The sequence below is a fragment of the Bufo bufo genome, chromosome 5 (assembly GCF_905171765.1).
Source record: "Bufo bufo chromosome 5, aBufBuf1.1, whole genome shotgun sequence".
Taxonomy (NCBI): Eukaryota; Metazoa; Chordata; class Amphibia; order Anura; family Bufonidae; genus Bufo; species Bufo bufo.
In genome coordinates, this window is record NC_053393.1 from 201,071,074 (window position 1) to 201,092,444 (window position 21,371).

Below are 21,371 nucleotides of genomic sequence, written 5' to 3' on the forward strand. Positions count from 1 at the left end.
CACAATCTGGCACAATAGAAAATGGATCCGTCTCCCATTGACTGTCAATGGTGTTCATGATGGATCCATCTTGGCTATGTTACAGATAATACAAACGGATCCGTTCATGATGGATGCATGCGGTTGTATTATTGTAACGGATCCGTTTTTGCAGATCCGTGACGGATCCGCCCAAAACGCGATTGTGAAAGTAGCCTTAGCTGTTATAAATTTTTTTTGGAAGAAGGAATGCAAAATAACCTGAGATTCTGCTAGTTTATTGGGCATTTTTTGCATGTACCAGGTTAACATAGCTAATAAGTGATTTTTAATTTATACGGGTCATTAGAAGTGAGTTTGTGGCAAATTTGTATTTTTATGGTAAAATATTAAAACAAATCATTTATAATGAACAAGGGTATTTTTTTTTTTGGGCAATGGGCCAATAGAAGGAGCCTGACATAATCACTATTGACTGCAGCATTTATAAGGTTCTGTTGCAAGTTTTTAGACTAAGGCCTCCTGCACACGAACGTATTTTTTTGCGGTCGGCAAAAACGGGTCCCGTTTTTCCGTGATCCGTGCCCGTTTTTTCGTCCGTGGGTCTTCCTTGATTTTTGGAGGGTCCACGGACATGAAAAAAAAGTCGTTTTGGTGTCCGCCTGGCCGTGCGGAGCCAAACGGATCCGTCCTGAATTACAATGCAAGTCAATGGGGACGGATCCGTTTGACGTTGACACAATATGGTGCCATTTCAAACGGATCCGTCCCTATTGACTTTCAATGTAAAGTCTGGAGTCCCTTTTATACCATCGGATCGGAGTTTTCTCCAATCCGATGGTATATTTTAACTTGAAGCGTCCCCATCACCATGGGAACGCCCCTATGTTAGAATATACTGTCGGATATGAGTTAGATCGTGAAACCTCATTTCCGACAGTATATTCTAACACAGAGGCGTTCCCATGGTGATGGGGACGCTTCTAGTTAGAATATACTACAAACTGTGTACATGACTGCCCCCTGCTGCCTAGCAGCATCCGATCTCTTACAGGGGGCCGTGATCAGCACAATTAACCCCTCAAGTGCCGCACCTGAAGGGGTTAATTGTACTATCATATCCCCCTGTAAGAGATCAGGGCTGCCAGGCAGCAGGGGGCAGACCCCCCCCCCCTCCCCAGTTTGAATATCTATTGTAATAAATCGTTGGTGGCACAGTGTGCGGCCCCCCCCCCCTTCCTCCCTCTATTGTAATAAATCGTTGGTGGCACAGTGTACGGCCCCCCCCCCCTTCCTCCCTCTATTGTAATAAATCGTTGGTGGCACAGTGTGCGCCCCCCATCGGCCCCCCCCTCCCTCTATAGCATTAACAACATTGGTGGCCAGTGTGCGGCCTCCCATCTCCCCCCCCCCTGCCCCCCCCCCCCGATCATTGGTGGCAGCGGGTCACTAGCAAAGATTCATACTTACCTGGGAGAGGCGATGTTCGTGTCCGGCCGGGAGCTCCTCCTACTGGTAAGTGACAGTTCATTTAGCAATGCGCCGCACAGACCTGAGGCTGTCACTTACCAGTAGGTGGAGCTCCCGGCCGGACACGAACATCGCAGCAGCCGGTAAGTATGAATCTTCTACTACTGTACTATTGCTATGTAACCATGGCAACCAGGACTGTAGTAGCGTCCTGGTTGCCATGGTTACCGATCGGAGCCCCAGCGATTAAACTGGGACTCCGATCGGAACTCCGCTGCCACCAATGATGATGGGGGGGGGGGGGAGATGGGAGGCCGCACACTGGCCACCAATGTTGTTAATGCTATAGAGGGAGGGGGGCCGATGGGGGGCGCACACTGTGCCACCAACGAATTTTTACAATAGAGGGAGGGAGGGGGGGGGCGCACACTGTGCCACCAACGATTTATTACAATAGAGGGGGGGGGGCCGCACTGGCCATCAATGATATTCAAACTGGGGAGGGGGGGGTCTGCCCCCTGCTGCCTGGCAGCCCTGATCTCTTACAGGGGGATATGATAGTACAATTAACCCTTTCAGGTGCCGCACCTGAAGGGGTTAATTGTGCTGATCACGGCCCCCTGTAAGAGATCGGGTGCTGCCAGGCAGCAGGGGGCAGTCTTGTACACAGTTTGTAGTGTATTCTAACTAGAAGCGTCCCCATCACCATGGGAACGCTTCTGTGTTAGAATATACTGTCGGTTCTGAGTTTTCACGAAGTGAAAACTCAGCTTTGAAAAAGCTTTATGCAGACGGATCTTCGGATCCGTCTGTATAAAAAGTAACCTACGGCCACGGATCACGGACACGGATGCCAATCTTGTGTGCATCCGTGTTCTTTCACGGACCCATTGACTTGAATGGGTCCGTGAACCGTTGGCCGTGAAAAAAATAGGACAGGTCATATTTTTTTCACGGCCATGAAACACGGATCACGGATGCGGCTGCAAAACGGTGCATTTTCCGTTTTTTCCACGGACCCATTGAAAGTCAATGGGTCCGCGAAAAAAAAACGGAAAACGGCACAACGGCCACGGGTGCACACAACGGTCGTGTGCAGGAGGCCTAACTTGGGAAAAAAGGTTGTAACTTTTTGCATTTTTACACCCCTCACTCCAGTTTTGAAATATAGGTAGGAGTAGGATAGGGCATGCTTTGCTATGTTAATGAGTTTCACTTCAGACTTATCAGTGAGACTTTTTTTTTAAAGTCACACTCTCACTCTAGTAGGAAGGTGAAGTAGGAAAACTGCAGTAGCTTTTCTACACAAAGGTGTTATGTTTAAGGATAAGACAAATTTATCATGCAACATGAGACTTTTGAAAAACGTGACATAAACTATGTCAATACAGACTAAGGCTACTTTCACACTTGCGGCAGAGAGATCCAGCAAGCAGTTCCGTCGCCGGAACTGCCTGCCGGATCAGGCAAAACGTATGCCAACTGATGGCATTAGTAAGACTGATCAGGATCCTTATCAGTCTTAAAAATGCCTGATCAGTCGAAAAAATCCATTGAAATGCCGGATCCGTCTTTCCGGTGTCATCCGGCAAAATGTATCGGGCAATTATTTTTTTCACCTTTTTTTTCAGTCTGCGCATGCGCAGACCGGAAGGACGGATCCGGCATTCCGGTATTCTGACGGATCCGGCACTAATACATTCCTATGGGAAAAAATGCCGGATCCGGCATTAAGGTAAGTCTTCAGTTTTATTCGCCGGAGATAAAACCGTAGCATGCTACGGTTTTCTCTTTTGCCTGATCAGTCAAAATGACTGAACTGAAGACATCCTGATGCATCCTGAACGGATTACTCTCCATTCAGAATGCATGGGGATAAAACTGATCAGTTCTTTTCCGGTATAGAGCCCCTGTGACGGAACTCTATGCCGGAAAAGAAAAACGCTAGTGTGAAAGTACCCTTAGGCCTCATGTACATGGCCGTTGCCGGCCGTGGCCCGTATCACTTGAATACGACATGCTTCCGTGGTGATTCTGTCCGTGCCTCCACACCACAATTTTTTTTAATTTGTTCTATTTTTTTTTACGGTGCGAACAGATCATAGACCCATTCATGGGGCCTGTGCATTGGGGACAGCAAATTGCGGTCCCCAATGCACGGAACGGCCACACAACGGCTGTGTGCATGAGGCCTAATGCAAACCTGACTGATGATACATTTCCCACATTGTTTCTGACTCATGACTCTGGGGACATACATGAATTTTAGGCTCTATACACCACCACAATGGATTTGAAATGAAACGAACAAGATGTGCTTTAACTGCAGACTGTCAGCTTTAATTTGAGGGTATTTACATCCAAATTAGGTGAACGGTGTAGGAATTACAACAGTTTGCATATGTGCCTCCCACTTGTTAAGGGACCAAAAGTAATGGGACAATTGGCTTCTCAGCTGTTCCATGGCCAGGTGGGTGTTATTCCCTCATTATCCCAATTACAATGAGCATATAAAAGGTCCAGAGTTCATTTCAAGTGTGCTATTTGCATTTGGAATCTGTTGCTGTCAACTCTCAAGATGAGATCCAAATAGCTGTCACTATCAGTGAAGCAAGGCATCATTAGACAAAAAAAACAAAAAACAAACCCATCAGAGAGATAGCAAAAACATTAGGCGTGGCCAAAACAACTGCTTGGAACATTCTTAAAAAGAAGGAACGCACTGGTGAGCTCAGCAACACCAAAAGACCCAGAAGACCACGGAAAACAACTGTGGTAAATGACCGAAGAATTCTTTCCCTGGTGAAGAAAACACCCTTCACAACAGGTGGCTAGATCAAGAACACTATCCAGGAGGTAGGTGTATGTGTGTCAAAGTCAACAATCAAGAGAAGACTTCACCAGAGTGAATACAGAGGGTTTACCACAAGATGTAAACCATTGGTGAACCTCAAAAAAAGGAAGGCCAGATTAGAGTTTGCCAAACGACATCTAAAAAAGCCTTCACAGTTCTGGAACAACAACCTATGGACAGATGAGACCAAGATCAACTTGTACCAGAGTGATGGGAAGAGAAGAGTATGGAGAAGGAAAGGAACTGCTCATGATCCTAAGCATACCACCTCATCAGTAAAGCATGGTGGTGGTAGTGTCATGGCGTGGGCATGTGTGGCTGCCAATGGAACTGGTTCTCTTGTATTTATTGATGATGTGACTGCTGACAAAAGCAGCAGGATGAATTCTGAAGTGTTTTGGGCAATATTATCTGCTCATATTCAGCCAAATGCTTCAGAACTCATTGGACGGCGCTTCACAGTGCAGATGGACAATGACCCAAAGGATACTGCAAAAGCAACCAAAGAGTTTTTTTAAGGGAAAGAAGTGGAATATTATGCAATGGCCAAGTCAATCACCTGACCTGAATCTGATTGAGCATGCATTTCACTTGCTGAAGAAAAAACTGAAGGGAAAATGCCCCAAGCACAAGCAGGAACTGAAGACAGTTGCAGTAGAGGCCTGGCAGAGCATCACCAGGGATGAAACCCAGCGTCTGGTGATGTCTATGCGTTCCAAGTATTAAAAAGTGAAAGTTTGATTTATGATTATTATTCTGTCCCGTTACTTTTTGTCCCTTAACAAGTGGGAGGCACATATGCAAACTGTTGTAATTCCTACACCGTTCACCTGATTTGGATGTAAATACCCTCAAATTAAAGCTGACAGTCTGCAGTTAAAGCACATCTTGTTCGTTTCATTTCAAATCCATTGTGGTGGTGTATAGAGCCAAAAATGTTAGAATTGTGTCAATGTCCCAATATTTATGGACCTGACTGTATGTTATGCCTGCATTGCTGTTACCTAGTAAAACCACAAGGCTAGACAGATCAGTAGAGGCTTAATTACTACCAGAAGAAATTTTAAAAAATAATACCATAGATAACTAGTCTGTACCCAAGTTATAAGGAGCCCCTACTGTTCTTATTACAGTCAATGACCCATTTCAGTTATATTCTGTTCTCATGCTGAAGGGGAAATTACATAGTAGGTAGATGAATTGCACACAAAAACATTTAATCATTTTAATCATTATTTGTCTTTTTTCTTTCAGACTTGCGAACTTGTAAAGTTTGCTAGAGAAAATTGCCGTAAGTAAATCCAGAATCCTTGTACAATACATAGTCAACTGTATCAATCTAATATTTAATATTCTGTCTTTTTTCCCCTTGCAGCTTGCTACTCAGGTAAAACCTATGTTTAATTACATTATATTTCACAATTCAAATAAGAAAGGTAAAAAAGAAACCCTTTCAACATTCTTTTCATCTCATTTAAGGTCCTTCCACATGTCCAGCCTTTCCAACCGAAATAGTGTTTGCTCTTGACACATCTCAAGATGTTCCACCAGCGGCCTTTCAAAGAATGAAGGATATTATTATCTCCCTTGTTGAAAAAATGGAGCTTAGTGAAAGTAATTGCCCTAAAGGGGCACGTGTTGCCATAGTCTCATACAGCAATTATGTCAAACAACTCATACGGTTCTCCGAGTACAAGAAAAAAAGTCTGCTCCTGGAAGCAATTCGTAACATTTCACCAGTAAGGTCAACTGCTACGAGAAACATTGGAGAAAGTATGAGATTTGTGGCCAGAAATGTCTTCAAGCGCATTCGACAAGGAGCACTCATGAGGAAAGTTGCAATCTTCTTTGCCAATGGACAATCCCAAGATGTTACTTCAATAAGCACAGCTGTATTGGAACTAAGTGCAAATGATATTGCACCAGTGATTATTGCTTTCAATGATGTCCCAAATATCAAGAGGGCTTTTGAGGTAAGTTCATGTTATCCAGTTATTTATACAGGTGAAATAATTCAGAATGTGTTACACAATTTGTTTAAAGGTTTTCACCACCAAATGGGCATCCAAGCTGCTTGTCAGATGGCCCTCATCTGGGCATCTATGAGCTATATAAACAGCCACTGCCCTATGCATGGCAACCAAAATGGCAGTAGTGACAAGGTTTAATCACATGACTATTTTCATACCAATCCATGGTCACATCCTCTTGTGTGCAGTTGTTCGATTGGTTCAACTACTGTCTAACGCCTGCGCAGGTGAGTTAAAGGTATTCTGTAACATCATGGACTGTGTGCCCATTTAGTATATATACCTTTTGAAATGAAACCCTCTTTAAAATGGTTTTTGTATCATATTATTTTTCACTATCCTATTAGCCCAAAATTATTTGTCCTTTTAGGCTACTAGGAGCAACTGCAGTATACAGCAGGTTCATAGTTATGAGTTTGCTGTATTCGTGAGGGTATCAATCATGACTTTCATAGCTCCTATTATCTGAATTGCTGAATATTTTTTGTGCTGTTTTTGGCTAATAGTAGAGAGGATGTGTTCTCATATTATACTACCCTTAAGGGCGCAACTTAGTATGATAATAGATTCTATTGACTTATTAAATTATATATTTTAATCCACATTTTATGAGAAACTAGGCTTTTATGATCGTTTCCTTGTGACCATCCACATAACAATAACTGATGATAGTTTTGTAATCGACCTCTAGCATGCACGCAATGGGTGGGTGCGGGGCACATATCTTTTTTCAACTGTGCTGGGCATAAGAGTCATAACGTTATGTTTTTGTTACTTTGCTCAGGCATAAATTGCAGCTACTGTACACCCATAATGCACTACTGCAACCACTTAATATTTTGAAATTCTAAGTTCAGCTTTTATACTGAGTTAGGACTAACAGTGCATTGTCCATGAGGTGATGTACGCACTTTCTGACTTTGATGACATGATGGCATATTCGTGTGGAATGTGATTTGTGACAGTCATTCGTAACAAATCAAATTTCTTAGTGTACTTCGGTGAAGCAGCCGAATCGAATTTTTTAAACTTCGCTCATCTTTAGTCCCAACCTCTGGGACCTCGATGATTCCTGAGAATGAACGAGCTGAAGCACTGGTGTATCTTCTGGCCTCATTGACATTAGGTGCCCAGGGCACTGCTGCACAGGGGAAAACAGTGAAGGGGATGCAGTGCTGCATGTGTGCTCAGTAATCATAAATTGAAGGAAAATCCTAACAATATGCCATCACTTTATAAGATAACCTGTTTTTGCTATTTATGACAATCTTGAACTATGCAGAAGATATTTGGTGTCATGCACAACAATAAGCTAATTTAAAGTAGACCTGTCACCACTTCTCACATGTCTGTTTTACCAAATAATGTTATTCATCATACAATAACAGTTCTGGAGCACCTTTAAATAAATAAATAACTGTATGTTGATAATTTCCTCAGTTATTACAACTGGAAGTTTGTTAATGAATTCGCAATTGGGTGTAACCAGTTGTCGCGTGTCCCTGCCTGGTCTGACTCAGTCCAATCAGTGCTGCAAGTGTGAAACTATGCAGGGAAACACCCCCAACCAGTTGAAGACTGATTCATAAACATCAAGAGCAATAACTGAGTAATAGAACAGCATAGAATCATAAGAATAGATGGCCCAGAATTGCTATTACAGGTGGGAATGCAAGTAGTTAGTAAAACAGACATGTCAGGAGAGTTTAGAGGTCCTCTTAACTATCATGTACGGATGCATATGAGGCCCTGCCTTTGGCATCCTGTCAGTTTTACCTTAACTGACATAATATAGTGCAGTACAGAAGTACTGCAGTGTATGATATCACTAAATGATAATAGGGGATCACATGTTCATTTCACCTAGTGTTAAAAAAAGTGTTTAAAAAAATGCAAGTGAAAAATGGAAAAAAAAAAATTTCACTTAGAAATGCATTTATACATGTATCAAAAATAAAGACATAAACTACACATAATGGGAATAGCCACATAGAATAAAATAATTATAAAAAAATAAAGACTGTGAAAATTGCTATTCATTAAACCTCATGAAATATGCACCCCAGATTGGCACCAATGGAAAAATTTTCTGCCAAAAAAAAAGACCACATGCAACTCTGTAGAGAGAAATATAAAATTGTCATCGGTCTTTAAATATAGTGACACAAAAAATATTTTCAAAAATAAAGTTTTATTGTATAAAAGTAGAAGCAAAACAAAAGCCACAACAGTGGTGTGTATACCCCCACAAAAAATGTTGATGTCTCAATAACTTGTCATGTGGCCTTGAGTATCAATTACAGCTTGCCAACGATGTCTCATGCTGTTCACTTATTGTCTGCTAAGGCCGGGCATCCCACTTTGAAGGGCGACCCTCAGGTCATTGAGGTTCTGGGGTAGAGAGTTACGAGCCTCTACACAGCAACTCAGCTGATCCCATAGGTTTTAAATGGGATTCAGGTCTGGAGAAAGTGCAGGCCACTCTACTTGAGGTAACCCAGTCTCCAGCAGCCGTTCCCTAATGATGTGACCTCGATGAGCTGGGGCATTGTCGTTCATAAAGATGAAATTAGGCATGTGTTGTTCATACAGAAGCACAATTACTAGATTAATGATGTTATTAAAGTAATATGGGCTTGTCACTGTACCATTCACAAAGTGTGGGGCAGTTCTGTATTGACTAGATACACCTGCCCACACTGTAACACCACTACCACCAAAGTTTTGTCTGGTGACAACAGTGGCGCTCTTCTTGACGTCTCCAACATCATTGTTGGCCATCATTTCTTCTCAATGTGAATCGACTTTCATCTGTGAACAGTACTGAGGCACACTGGTCCCATGTCCAGCGTAGATGTTCCCAGGCCCATGCAAGACAATGACGCCTATGTCTGGTGGTGTGGTCAGGTACCCTTGCAAGTCATCTAGCACGTAGACCACACTGATGTAAATGTTTTAAAATGGTCTGATGTGATATATGGGTGCTTCTCACCTCCCTTAATTGTACCTGGAGTTGTATGGCATTCACCATCCGGTTCTGCAGGGCATTGTTCACAAGGAAGCAGTCATCAGTGTGGGATGTGGCCAAAGGACGTCCACTGCTATGCCTTTCTGTGACTCTCCCAGTCTCTCAGTATCTCTGTTGCAACCTGCTGATGACACTCTGTGACACTCTAAGCTCAGCGGCCACTTCCGTCTGAGAACATCCTGCTTGAAGCCTTACAATGATGAGATACTGTTTATCAATTGTTAGGTGTTGTCTTGGTCTCATAATATCAAAATGTGAACAGCATGATGAGGAGGACTGTTTAAATCCCAATTCTAATTCAACCAGGACATTTATTGGGTGATGGATCAAAAACCTGTTGTAAATTTTGCCATTAAGCTCCTTGTTAGAGAACAGCAAATTGGGCAAAAAGTACTGAAACATTGAACAGTTGGACATGTGCATTCAAAAGTTTAGGAAAGGTCACATTAAATTCACCTGCAAAGGTGCATTTTAGGTTTATCCTGAAATTGCACCCACAAGCCAAATATCTCTAACTTTCTGTGAGTATATATTTGGTATTGCTATAATCATTTGATAAATCCCCTCACTGTGTGCTAAAATCCAAAATAGGGCAAATGCTTAAGGGACTCATACCAATACTATAACAATACTGAAGTGAGGTAAGTTCAAAACAAAATTGTCTCCTGCTTAGCAATTGTGAATAAGAAACATCATAAATTGTTTTCCATCCAATTGGAATTACATTGTAACCAAAAAACACTCACTAAAACAAAACCTGAGTCTTGAACATCTGGAGATGAGAATATACTGCAGTCACTGATTTTTGGAATGGATGGAAGAAGATTAAAAATGAAATAAAGTATGTGCTGGAATTACACATTTGCTTTTCCTCTGAGATAATTTCAGTTCCTCAGAAATTCAGATTTCTGCAAGCTTTCAACTTGACAGCTTTGCTAGATTATGTAATGTTACAACCAAATCATGTTCAAAATTACATTATGTTAGTAAGATAAAAAAGTAAAATTGAATGTTACATTTGCTTATTTGGGTTTTCTTAGATGAAGACTTTGTGCTCTTCGAAACTGTATAATACAGCAATATGGTGTCTACTGACAACTTTTTGCAGGACAACAAACATGTCTCAGACTTCACATATATATATATGCATGTGTCTGTTGACAAGTGTATACTATCATGTGATAGATAAGAGTTATATGAAAAGCTCTAGCCTGTGTTACATGTCAACTTTGGTCTCCAGAAATGTTGCACAACCAAAGTTTCTTGTGTCGCAACAGTATGGAACAGCAGTGTTGGAATTTTTGAGATTCTAAGGTCGAAAGTAGTGCTGTGACCCATTTCAGTTCCATTATGTTTGAGGTTGTACTGCTACAGAGCGAGTTTTGGTCACATGAAGCTTGTCATTAAAGAGGACCTTTCACCATTCCTGACATGCCTGTTTTAATAGCTTCATGCATTCCCCATGTAATAACAATTCAGGAGCATCTATTCTCTATGTTGTCCCATTCCTTTATTATTTCTGCTAGAAGTTATGAATTAATTGCTAGCAGTCTGCAGTAAGGGTACAGAGCGGTGGTAACAAGTTGGGGGGGGGGGGGGTGTACCTGCACAAACTAGTAGAAATAATAAAGGAATGGAGCCATAAGAAAAGATGCTCCAGAATTGTTATTACACAGGGAATGCATGTAGCTATTAAAACAGACATGTCAGTAGTGGTGAAAGGTCCTCTTTAAGTTGCAGAGTATCCCTAGCCTTACAAGAATTAAGGTGTAAGCATATAAATTTTGCAGCTTTAAAGGGAGAAAAAGCAGATCATCCGGCGGTCATATAACAAAGCAACCAATGTTACGTTATGTCACATATGGAAAAGCCAACACAATGCAACAGCTCTCCTGTGGGAGAGTGCCTGACCCGACTTGTGCCTGTTTATCATATTGACCGTATTGACTGTTTCCTGGATTTGCTCATAATCTGCCTTCCTTGACCTCGGCCTGTCTCTGACTACTGTTTTGCCTAATCCCTTTGGTCTCCACATTGATATCTCTGAGCCTTGTGGGTTGGCTGTGAAACCATACAGTGACTACTCCAAGAGGTAGCAGCCTGGTGGCACCCCTGTAGCAAACTACCCATCCCTGTACAAATGTTAAAGGGTCAATGCCAGGTCACTGCCAGGATAACACCCTTATGTTTATCCCAAACTGAAGTCTGCTGGTTGAATCAGTGGTTCCACACCAACTGTCCATAACATAGTCAGCACATCCTGTAAAATGAAGTGAGTAAAGTAAAAGTAAAAGCAAACACAATGCAACAACACTCTGCAAACTTTATATAAATTGAAAATTAGGTATACTGAATAGTAGTGATGAGCAAATCAAAGTCCACATAGTGGACTTCGATACAAATTTCAGGATAACTTTGATTAGTCACGGAGCCAAATTTACTTGTGGTTCATAGTAGTGAATCGATTTAACCTGAAATTGTGTAAAAAAAAAAAAATCATACTTATCTGATATATTTGCTCGTGACGGGCCGGTTGCCGCCATCTTGATTGAAAATCTCGCACGAAATCCTGTGCGCGGTGACGTATATGATGTCACTATGCTAGCTGGTGTGAAGACGTGATCTCGGACCGCGCGAGATTTCGCCCCAGACCTTCAAACAAGATGGTGGCGGCCGGCCCGTCGCGAGCAAATGGATCAGGTAAGTATGTTTTGTTTTTTTACCTCTAATTATTTTAGGGAGAGCTGGAATCACATGTATAATGTGTCTACTCTGCTCCATTTCTTGCCTTTCTCCATGCCAGCTGGCCTCAAATTAATTCAGGGAGAGCAGAGTACAGCTTTATATTGCGCTAATTAAAAACTGCCTGTGGAAAAGATGAGTTAGTTACCAGTGCATTACCAAAATGGAAGCAGACATACCTCCAAATGCATACTGCAAAAACAAAGTTAGCACATCCTGTAGATTGAAGTGAATGTGCAGGTTCACATCACCATTGCTGAATCTGGCAGCGCTTGGCTTTCTCCGGCACTCCCATGGAAATGAAAGGCACGCCAGACCAGCCGCTCCCTTCATACAGGGGACTGAACTGGGTACGGTGTTCCTGTTCTCGTGATCAGTGAGGGTCCCTGCAATAGGACCACCACCAATCTAATAGTTATCACCTCTCCTGTGGATAGGAAATAACTTCACACAATCGGAACAAGCCTTTAAAGGGGTATTCCCATCATAATAATCACTGTTAAATCTGTTAATCATTTGACAGTGATCATTTTTGTAAATATATTTGATTAACCAATTCCCACCCTTTAGGAGAAAATTCATCCCCACTTACCTCATTGTAGTCATTCGGTCTCCCATGGTTACGGCCACCGCTCTTCTCCAGAATCCCTGTGGCCGCACTTGCGCAGAAGACTCCTTCTTTTCTCCCGGCCGGGCCGCTCGGTGTCCTGAACGCGCACGCCGCCGCGCATGCGCCATGGTGGCTTCTTCCTGGCCAGAATAGTACAGAGCCGCGAACGCGCACGCCGGCTCTGTACTATACTGGCCAGGAATAAGTCACCATGGCGCATGCGCGGCGGCGTGTGCATTCAGTCAGCGCGCGGCCCGACCGGGAGAAGACATCAATCAAGATAAAGCCTGCCCCCAGCCAGAATTCAGGAAGTGAACGGCGCGCTGGCAGCAGGTAAGTATGAAAAGGCACCATAAGAATACCCCTTAAAGGAAACATTAGTATGAGAAAGATAGGACAAATCTATGAAAGTTATACAAAATGTTTTCTAAGTTTAAATTATTATTATGATGTACTAACAATAATTTTATTGCAATTGTTATGCTACATATGAGGGAAACTCAATGCATGAAAACTGCTGTTTTATTCATTCTACATATTACGGTAAAGTTACAGTATTTTCTCCATTGTGCAAATGTTTTCATGAGAGCTATTGAACTGTATAATATTTAACTTCTTATCCCATCAGCTTTCATTTAATTATAGCTGCCAAACAGTATTTGTTGCAGTCTGTGTAATCTAGATTAGTCAGTTACAATAAACATTTTTAATCCACATATCCTATTTGATGTCACATTATTTCTGCTTGTTGTTAATTAGGCAGATGAAAGCAGAAGATCCCAACTCTTAGTTTGGAAGAGACTGCAAGACCAAAAACTAGAAGTCATTTCACACTGCACACTTTGCTATGGTAAGAGGCTCTTCAAACATAGGATTATTTCCTTGTATCTGGAAAAATATAAATCAGCACCACATGCTAGGTGCTATTAGGATGAATTAACCTAAAGGCATAAGAACATTTTGAGCCAAAATTGTTATATAGCAAGCCATGCACCTTTTGGTAGAATATGTCCCTTTCCAACTGAGCCACACCTCCTCATTGAGTTAGGTGCAGTGGATTATTATTTTTGTATGTCTAACTCCTGATGTGACATTATGCTACAGAAATGCTACATATTTTGTACATTTTACATCACATTTTAGGCACAATAACATGAGGGCTTACATGTATATGGGGTGTTTTTGTGTTGCTTTTTGTAGATTTTCTTGTACCTTTTTTGGGGTGATGGGAAGAGACCGATATTAGTCTACAATGGAATATGAGAATGCCTACTGTAATGAGGCATACTGAAGACAAAGTGGTCCTACTGGAATGCTTAGGACTAAACCAGTAACTGGAATCTAAGAGATTGAGTTCTTCCCCCTCAACCCCCACAAGGACATGTGGACCTTTCTACAATCCCCTGTTTGCTACCCTTAGCCTCCATTAGCAATGATCATACGTGTATGAACAGAAGACACCAATTTGCGTAACCAAGGCAGTGAACAGGAATCATAGTCAAACAAAGCACAAGTTGATGCAGGTGGCGTATAGTTGAAACCAGTAGACATGCATAGCTCAAAATGGGCAACAGATACCGTAAGTGGATATGGTCAAATATACAAGCAGGTCAATCTGAAACAAGAGAGGAACAATACACCTTCACAGCCTACAGGAAACAAATAGACTTTTTGGTCAGCCGCCTCCATAAGAAGACTGGAAAGACTAGCCTCTCATTGCATGCACTCCAAACTCCACTAAGCAGGTGGAGGGATGTAGTATGAGAGCAGTGGCAAGGAGTAGGATGTCAGTTACAGTTACAATTGAGTCAGTGAAGCCTCACACCTAGAAACATAGCACTTTAGTTGTTTAGATGTCTTGGTAGCAGTTTTGGGGCCTGTGGCTTCCAGCATATTTTAGGTAAATATACATGTAAAAAAGTCACATAAAAACACTCCCAAATATGTATGTAAAAAAATCATTACAAACTATTGAAAGATAGAAAATGTGTGTGTGAAGGACATCTACCGCGTTTGTAAGTCTCCAGATTTTTTTGTAGCTGTTAAAAGCAACAAGCTTCATGGAATTTTGCAGAAAACACAGGTGTTAATCGTCTTCTGGTCCCATACATTTTTGGCTAGCAAACAGCTACTGTAAGATGAGGTGCTTTGTCAATGAGATGAGGTTTAATGTTCCTAGTATACCGTTACAGACATAACAGTTGTCTTACAGCCAGAAATAGCTTTGTGAGAAAGAGGAGTTCGGGAGATTCCTATAGAAGAATTTTTCTTATACCTCTCAGTTTTTGGTTGGAATATGAAACACAATAGGATCGAAGTGGAAGGAGATTGTTGTCTAACATTTTTTAAAATTGGCAAAGAGCAAAAATGTGAATGATGAGTGGGAAGACATTTAAAGGCGATAGATTTTTTTTTTCTTATTCTATATAGAATCCTGCACAATTTTTGAAAAATCTTAGACAGACCCTTTAACCCCTTAGCGCAGAACGCCGTGCATGTACGGCGGGGAAAACTGTGCCAGAACGCAGAACGCCGTACATGCACGGCGTTCATTTAAAAGCTCCCCTGCCGAGATCGCGCACCTGATGCGCATATTACCGTGCTGTATCGGGGACCAAACATCTCCCCCTTGACTGCCAGGGACCGATCAGCAGTGGTCCCGGCCGCAGATCACCGCCGCAGATCCCGTTCGTTCAAAAGAGCGATCTCACGCGTGTGCGCATGCGCGCACACATCTCCTCCTCTTCTGGCACCCGGCTGTCGCTGAAATGAGAGGATCGGAGACGAGAAATAGCTGTCTGAACATAATTCATTGTGATTGGTCCACAGTCAGGACCAATCACAATGAGTTATGTACAGGACGCTATCTCTCACCTTCGATCCTGTCATTTCAGTCAGAGAAGTTGGAGGCAGTGCAGTTAGACCTGTGATAAAACACACACACCAAAAGTGCCCCTCATCTGTCCCCTGTGATCCTCATCACCCCTCATTTGTCTCCTGTGCCCTTCATCACCCCACTTATTAGTCCCCTGTGACCCTGTGCCTGTGTGCTGTCTGCCAATAGTGACAGTACATCAGCACCCCAGTCCCTGTCATCCATACCTGTTTTTGGCAAATCATTAGGGTTAGTTAGGGAGTTATTAGGGTTAGAGCTCTTGTTTTAGGGTAATTTAGACGTTTATTGAAATAAAAAAAAAATAAAAATAAAAATAATAATAATAAAAAAAATAATAAAAAAATAATAAAATAATATTGGGGACGTCCGTACATGTCCCCGATTATAAATACTCTGTTTCAAACCCCCCCATACCTCCGAACCTCTATCTTCTACCAGTGATATAAAGCTCCACAATTTTATTTTTCCATTTTTTTCTGAATATATATATATATATATATATATATATATATATATAAATTTTACAAAATGTCTCAACGGGTGTACAGCGCTGAGGAGGCTTATGAAATACTTGCCTCAGAGTCTGACGCTGACAGTGGAGAAGAAGAATCTTTTCTTGTGTATAGCTCTTCATCTGATTCCTCAGTTGACGAACCCTCTCACAGACGCAGTAGAGTTAGCAGCGCATCAGCTTCTACAAATGACCCCAGCTGGACTTCTGCTACTAACTTTGTACCTCAGTTGCCGGACTTTACGGCCACTACAGGCATTCATGTGAACACTGCAGGTTTCACGGAAGCTGATTTTTTCCACCTTTTTTTTTCTGATGAATTGATAGACATGATAGTGGAGCAAACTAATATTTATGCCAATCAATTTTTAGCCGCCCACCCGAACTCATACTATGCAAGACCCCTTCAGTGGACTCCCACGACCCCTTTGGAGATGAAAAAATTTTGGGGTCTAATACTTAATATGGGGATAATTAAAAAACCATCACTACGGTCATATTGGAGTAATGACCTTCTACATCACACACCACTATACCGCACCATTATGTCCAGGACCCGATTCGAAAGTCTCCTGAAATTTCTACATTATAACAATAATGCCGATTCTCCACCCCCTAATGATCCTGGATACGATCGTTTATACAAAATTCGGCCCATTATAGATCATTATAATGTCAAGTTTGCCCAAGTCTACACCCCCCAAAAGCATCTGTCCATTGATGAATCCCTTGTGCACTTCAAGGGCAGACTGCATTTTCGCCAATACCTGCCCAACAAACGGGCCAGATATGGCATCAAACTCTACAAACTATGTGAAAGCCAAAGTGGCTATACACATAAATTTAGAGTTTACGAGGGAAAAGATTCAAAAATTGAACCCTCAGAGTGCCCACCTCTCCTTGGAATAGCAGGAAAAATAGTATGGGACTTGATTCACCCTCTGCTAGGTCAAGGGTACAACTTGTACCTTGACAACTTCTACACAAGTGTCCCACTACTGAAATGCCTGTTTTCCAGAGACACTGTTGCATGCGGTACTATCAGACGAAACCAAAAACATCTGCCTAAAAAATGTATAGATCAAAGGATAAGAGTGAGGGAAAGCAGGGCAGTTTGCAATGATAACATGATGCTTGTTAAGTACAAAGACAAGCGTGACGTCTTTGTACTTACTACCATACATGCCGACAGATCAACCCCTGTTCCAGTACGTGGATCCACAGAATCAGTCCCCAAACCTGTGTGCATCCAGGACTATAATAAGTTTATGGGAGGGGTGGATCTGTCAGACCAGGTACTGCAACCATACAGTGCCCTCCGCAAAACTCGGGCATGGTATAAAAAATTGGCATTGCACCTGACGCAAATTGCCCTCTATAATGCTTTTGTAATTTACAGAAGTGCAGGAAACAGAGGAAAATTCCTGCACTTTCAAGAAAAAGTAATAAAGAACTTTTTATTTGGGGAACAGGAAAGGGAAGGGAGCAGGGCCACAGGAAGTGAGAGCAGAATAATACGAGGACAGCATTTCCCTGGGGTAGTTCCCCCCACAGAGACACGGAGAAGGCCACAAAAAAGGTGTCGGGTATGCTCCAGAAATGGAATCAGGAAAGACACAATTCATCATTGTGAGACGTGCCCCTCAAAGCCAGGTCTTTGCATAAAAGATTGCTTTAGAATCTACCACACCTCTGTTGACTTTTAACTAAACCCCCTTTGATCATTTTATAAAACACCCCCTTGAAACTGTATGCTGGTAAAAATTCTAATTTCCCGTTTCTCCACATTTCAATTGGCATTCTAATAAAACCCATAACAAAGCTAAAAATTCTCATTACACCCCTAGATGAATACCTTGACGGGTGTTGTTTTATTCTACCATACAGCAGTTTACAGCCACGTATGGGGTGTTTCTGTAAACGGCAGAGTCAGGGCAATAAGGATACAGTCTTGTTTGGCTGTTAACCCTTGCTTTGTTAGTGGAAAAAATGGGTTAAAATTGAAAATTAGGCAAAAAAAAGAAATTCTCAAATTTCATCTCCATTTGCCAATAACTCTTGTGCAACACCTAAAGGGTTAAAGACGTATGTAAAATCAGTTTTGAATACCTTGAGGGGTGTAGTTTCTTAGATGGGGTCACTTTTATGGAGTTTCTACTCCAGAGGTGCATCAGGGGGGCTTCAAATGGGACATGGTGTCAAAAAAAACAGTCCAGCAAAATTAGCCCTCCAAAAACCAAACGGCGCACCTTTCACTCTACACCCTGCCGTGTGCCCGTACAGTAGTTTACGGCCACATATGGGGTGTTTCTGTGAACAGCAGAGTCAGGGCAATAAAGATACAGTCTTGTTTGGCTGTTAACCCTTGCTTTGTTAGTGGAAAAAATGGGTTAAAATTGAAAATTAGGCAAAAAAATGAAATTCTCAAATTTCATCTCCATTTGCCAATAACTCTTGTGCAACACCTAAAGGGTTAAAGACGTATGTAAAATCAGTTTTGAATACCTTGAGGGGTGTAGTTTCTTAGATGGGGTCACTTTTAGGGAGTTTCTACTCTAGGGGTGCATCAGGGGGCTTCAAATGGGACATGGTGTAAAAAAACCAGTCCATAAAAATCAGCCTTCCAAAAACCAAACGGCACACCTTTCACTCTACGCCCCGCTGTGTGGCCGTACAGTAGTTTACGGCCACATATTGGGTGTTTCTGTAAACGGCAGAGTCAGGGCAATAAAGATACAGTCTTGTTTGGCTGTTAACCCTTGCTTTGTTAGTGGAAAAAATGGGTTAAAATGAAAAATTAGACAAAAAAATGAAATTCTCAAATTTCCTCCCCATTTGCCAATAACTCTTGTGCAACACCTAAAGGGTTAACAATGTATGCAAAATCAGTTTTGAATACCTTGAGGGGTGTAGTTTCTTAGATGGGGTCATTTTTGGGTGGTTTCTATTATGTAAGCCTCGCAAAGTGACTTCAAACCTGAACTGGTCCCTAAAAATTGAGTTTTTGTAAATTTCGGAAAAATTTCAAGATTTGCTTCTAAACTTCTAAGCCTTATAACATCCCCAAAAAATAAAATATCATTCCCAAAACAATTCAAGCATGAAGTAGACATATGGGGAATGTAAAGTCATCACAATTTTTTGGGGTATTACTATGTATTACAGAAGTAGAGAAACTGAAACTTTGAAATTTGCAAATTTTTCCAAATTTTTGGTAAATTAGGTATTTTTTTGTGCAAAAAAAAAAATTTTTTTACTTCATTTTACCAGTGTCATGAAGTACAATATGTGACGAAAAAACAATCTCAGAACGGCCTGGATAAGTCAAAGCGTTTTAAAGTTATTAGCACTTAAAGTGACAATGGTCAGATTTCCAAAAAATGGCCTGGTCCTTAAGGTGAAAATGAGCCCGGTCCTTAAGGGGTTAAGGAAAGATTTTTGGTATTTTTGAGTGTGTGTTTTCTAGATTAGTCAACATAGAAAAAAACTTAGTCTAGAAAACATAGGATACAGCTTACCCAATTGAGGAATATCTTCTGTTGTGCCGGCGTCTAGGAATGAACTCATCAGTGTGTAGATAGCTCAGGGATTTGCAAACCAAGGACTCAATCAGGCGAATACTTTGGGATACAGCACCAGGGTTAAAAAACATAAATTACTTTATTGCTTTATAGATTTTAAAATGGTCTATAATCCTAACTTTATCAGCTAGTGTAGAGGAAGTGATGCTTGAAACATGTAAGCTGTCATCTGCTGATCGCTATGTTTTAATGTGAACCAAGAAAACAAAGAGCATTTGCCATAGTCCTAGTTTAAAACCTAAAGGTATTGAGGCAGTGACACAATAGATGGAAGAGTTGGGTCTATGCAACACACTACGGCCAGGAGAATAACACAAAATGACAAAAAGGGACAGATTAAGTGAAAGGAAAAAAATGCATAAAACCTTACATAAATCACTAGATACTGTTCATACAGTGGATGCTCTGTGCTGTACATGATATAATAAATTATAGTAGTGTACTGTACTTTAACATGATATCACTTATGGCAATGAATGTTAACATAAAATAATAATTTTTCCATCCATTGGCTAAACACTAGCTTAGCCTGGCTGGGTATACAGCCCTAACTTGTGCAGCTGTATTGTATACAGTTATCTTCAGTTGCATAAATCTGCAATAGACCTCCTTAGTAAAAAAGTTACAATATTAATTGGTTCCAAGATGACAATAGTAAGTTAACATATTGTAACTTGAACCCATAATGATACGACGACACAGAGCGGCTGTGATCTGTTCAGGTTGCTGCCATGCTGTGGTCATGAACCGAGTAACCAATTAGCCCACAGCTTCCTTTCATCTAACTAACGAAGACCACATTGTTTAGTCGGTCTTCATTGTTATTAACTGTGCGGCAACTTCAATACCCGCTCTGTGTGGTTGTATCCTTAAGACCCTTGCAGACGAGCGTTCCTCCTGCAGCGAGTCCGCATCGCAGCACCCGGCCTGACCTCCCAGCGCTGCCGGGAGTCACATAACATTATATTGATTTATGATGCTATGTGACCCTTACAGTTCTGGAATGTATTGGATAACACTGGCAGCATTATTCCAGTGTTATCCAATACATTCCAGAACTGTAAAGGTAGAGGACAGGAGCTTCTTCAGGGACCTGTACAGTACGCAGTGTACCATAAAAATATAATGAAGTCCTCTCCTAGTTCCAAAGGAGTAGCTTATCCTGGAGGGCAGTATAGGTCATGTACTCCGACTCTACAATAAAGAGACACTACTACACAACCAATACAAGTGTTTTGCTAGTGAGTTTGAAATGTTGATTGGTTTGATGTTTCAGTTAAGCCTTATTCACACGTCTTTTTGTCAGTGATTTCCATCAGTGAATGTGAACCAAAACTGGGTGTAGCTCTAAACACAGAATAGGTGCACATTCCTTATACCTTATGTCTGTGGAGGCTCCAATCCTGGTTTTGGCTCACGATCACTGTTGGAAATCACTGACCAAACACTTATGTTTGAATGAGGCTTTAATCACATGTACCGCAGCTCCGCAGTGTCTGTGGCATTGTATGTAGAGTCTGGCTTCAAGTTACAATGGGCCATTGTACAGTATGTTCATGATATTGTATCCCGAGGCCATTGTAACTTGATGGACCACATGTATATACTGTGTGGTATGCATATTTTGTGTGATGGCCTTGGATTGGAAAGTCTAGGTGACTATACTGTAA

General features: G+C 41.5%; 1 protein-coding gene across 4 annotated transcripts in view; it reads left to right on the plus strand.

The window, feature by feature from the left end:
* LOC121002730 (collagen alpha-6(VI) chain-like) overlaps positions 1-21,371 on the plus strand; it is a 252,655-nt gene that overhangs the window by 199,098 nt on the left and 32,186 nt on the right. For all 4 annotated transcript variants that reach the window (XM_040434224.1, XM_040434223.1, XM_040434225.1 and 1 more), the window contains exons 34-37: positions 5,558-5,594; positions 5,679-5,690; positions 5,783-6,276; positions 13,473-13,563. In XM_040434224.1, the coding sequence (XP_040290158.1) occupies positions 5,558-5,594; positions 5,679-5,690; positions 5,783-6,276; positions 13,473-13,563 (634 nt within the window). The remainder of the gene's footprint in view (positions 1-5,557; positions 5,595-5,678; positions 5,691-5,782; positions 6,277-13,472; positions 13,564-21,371) is intronic.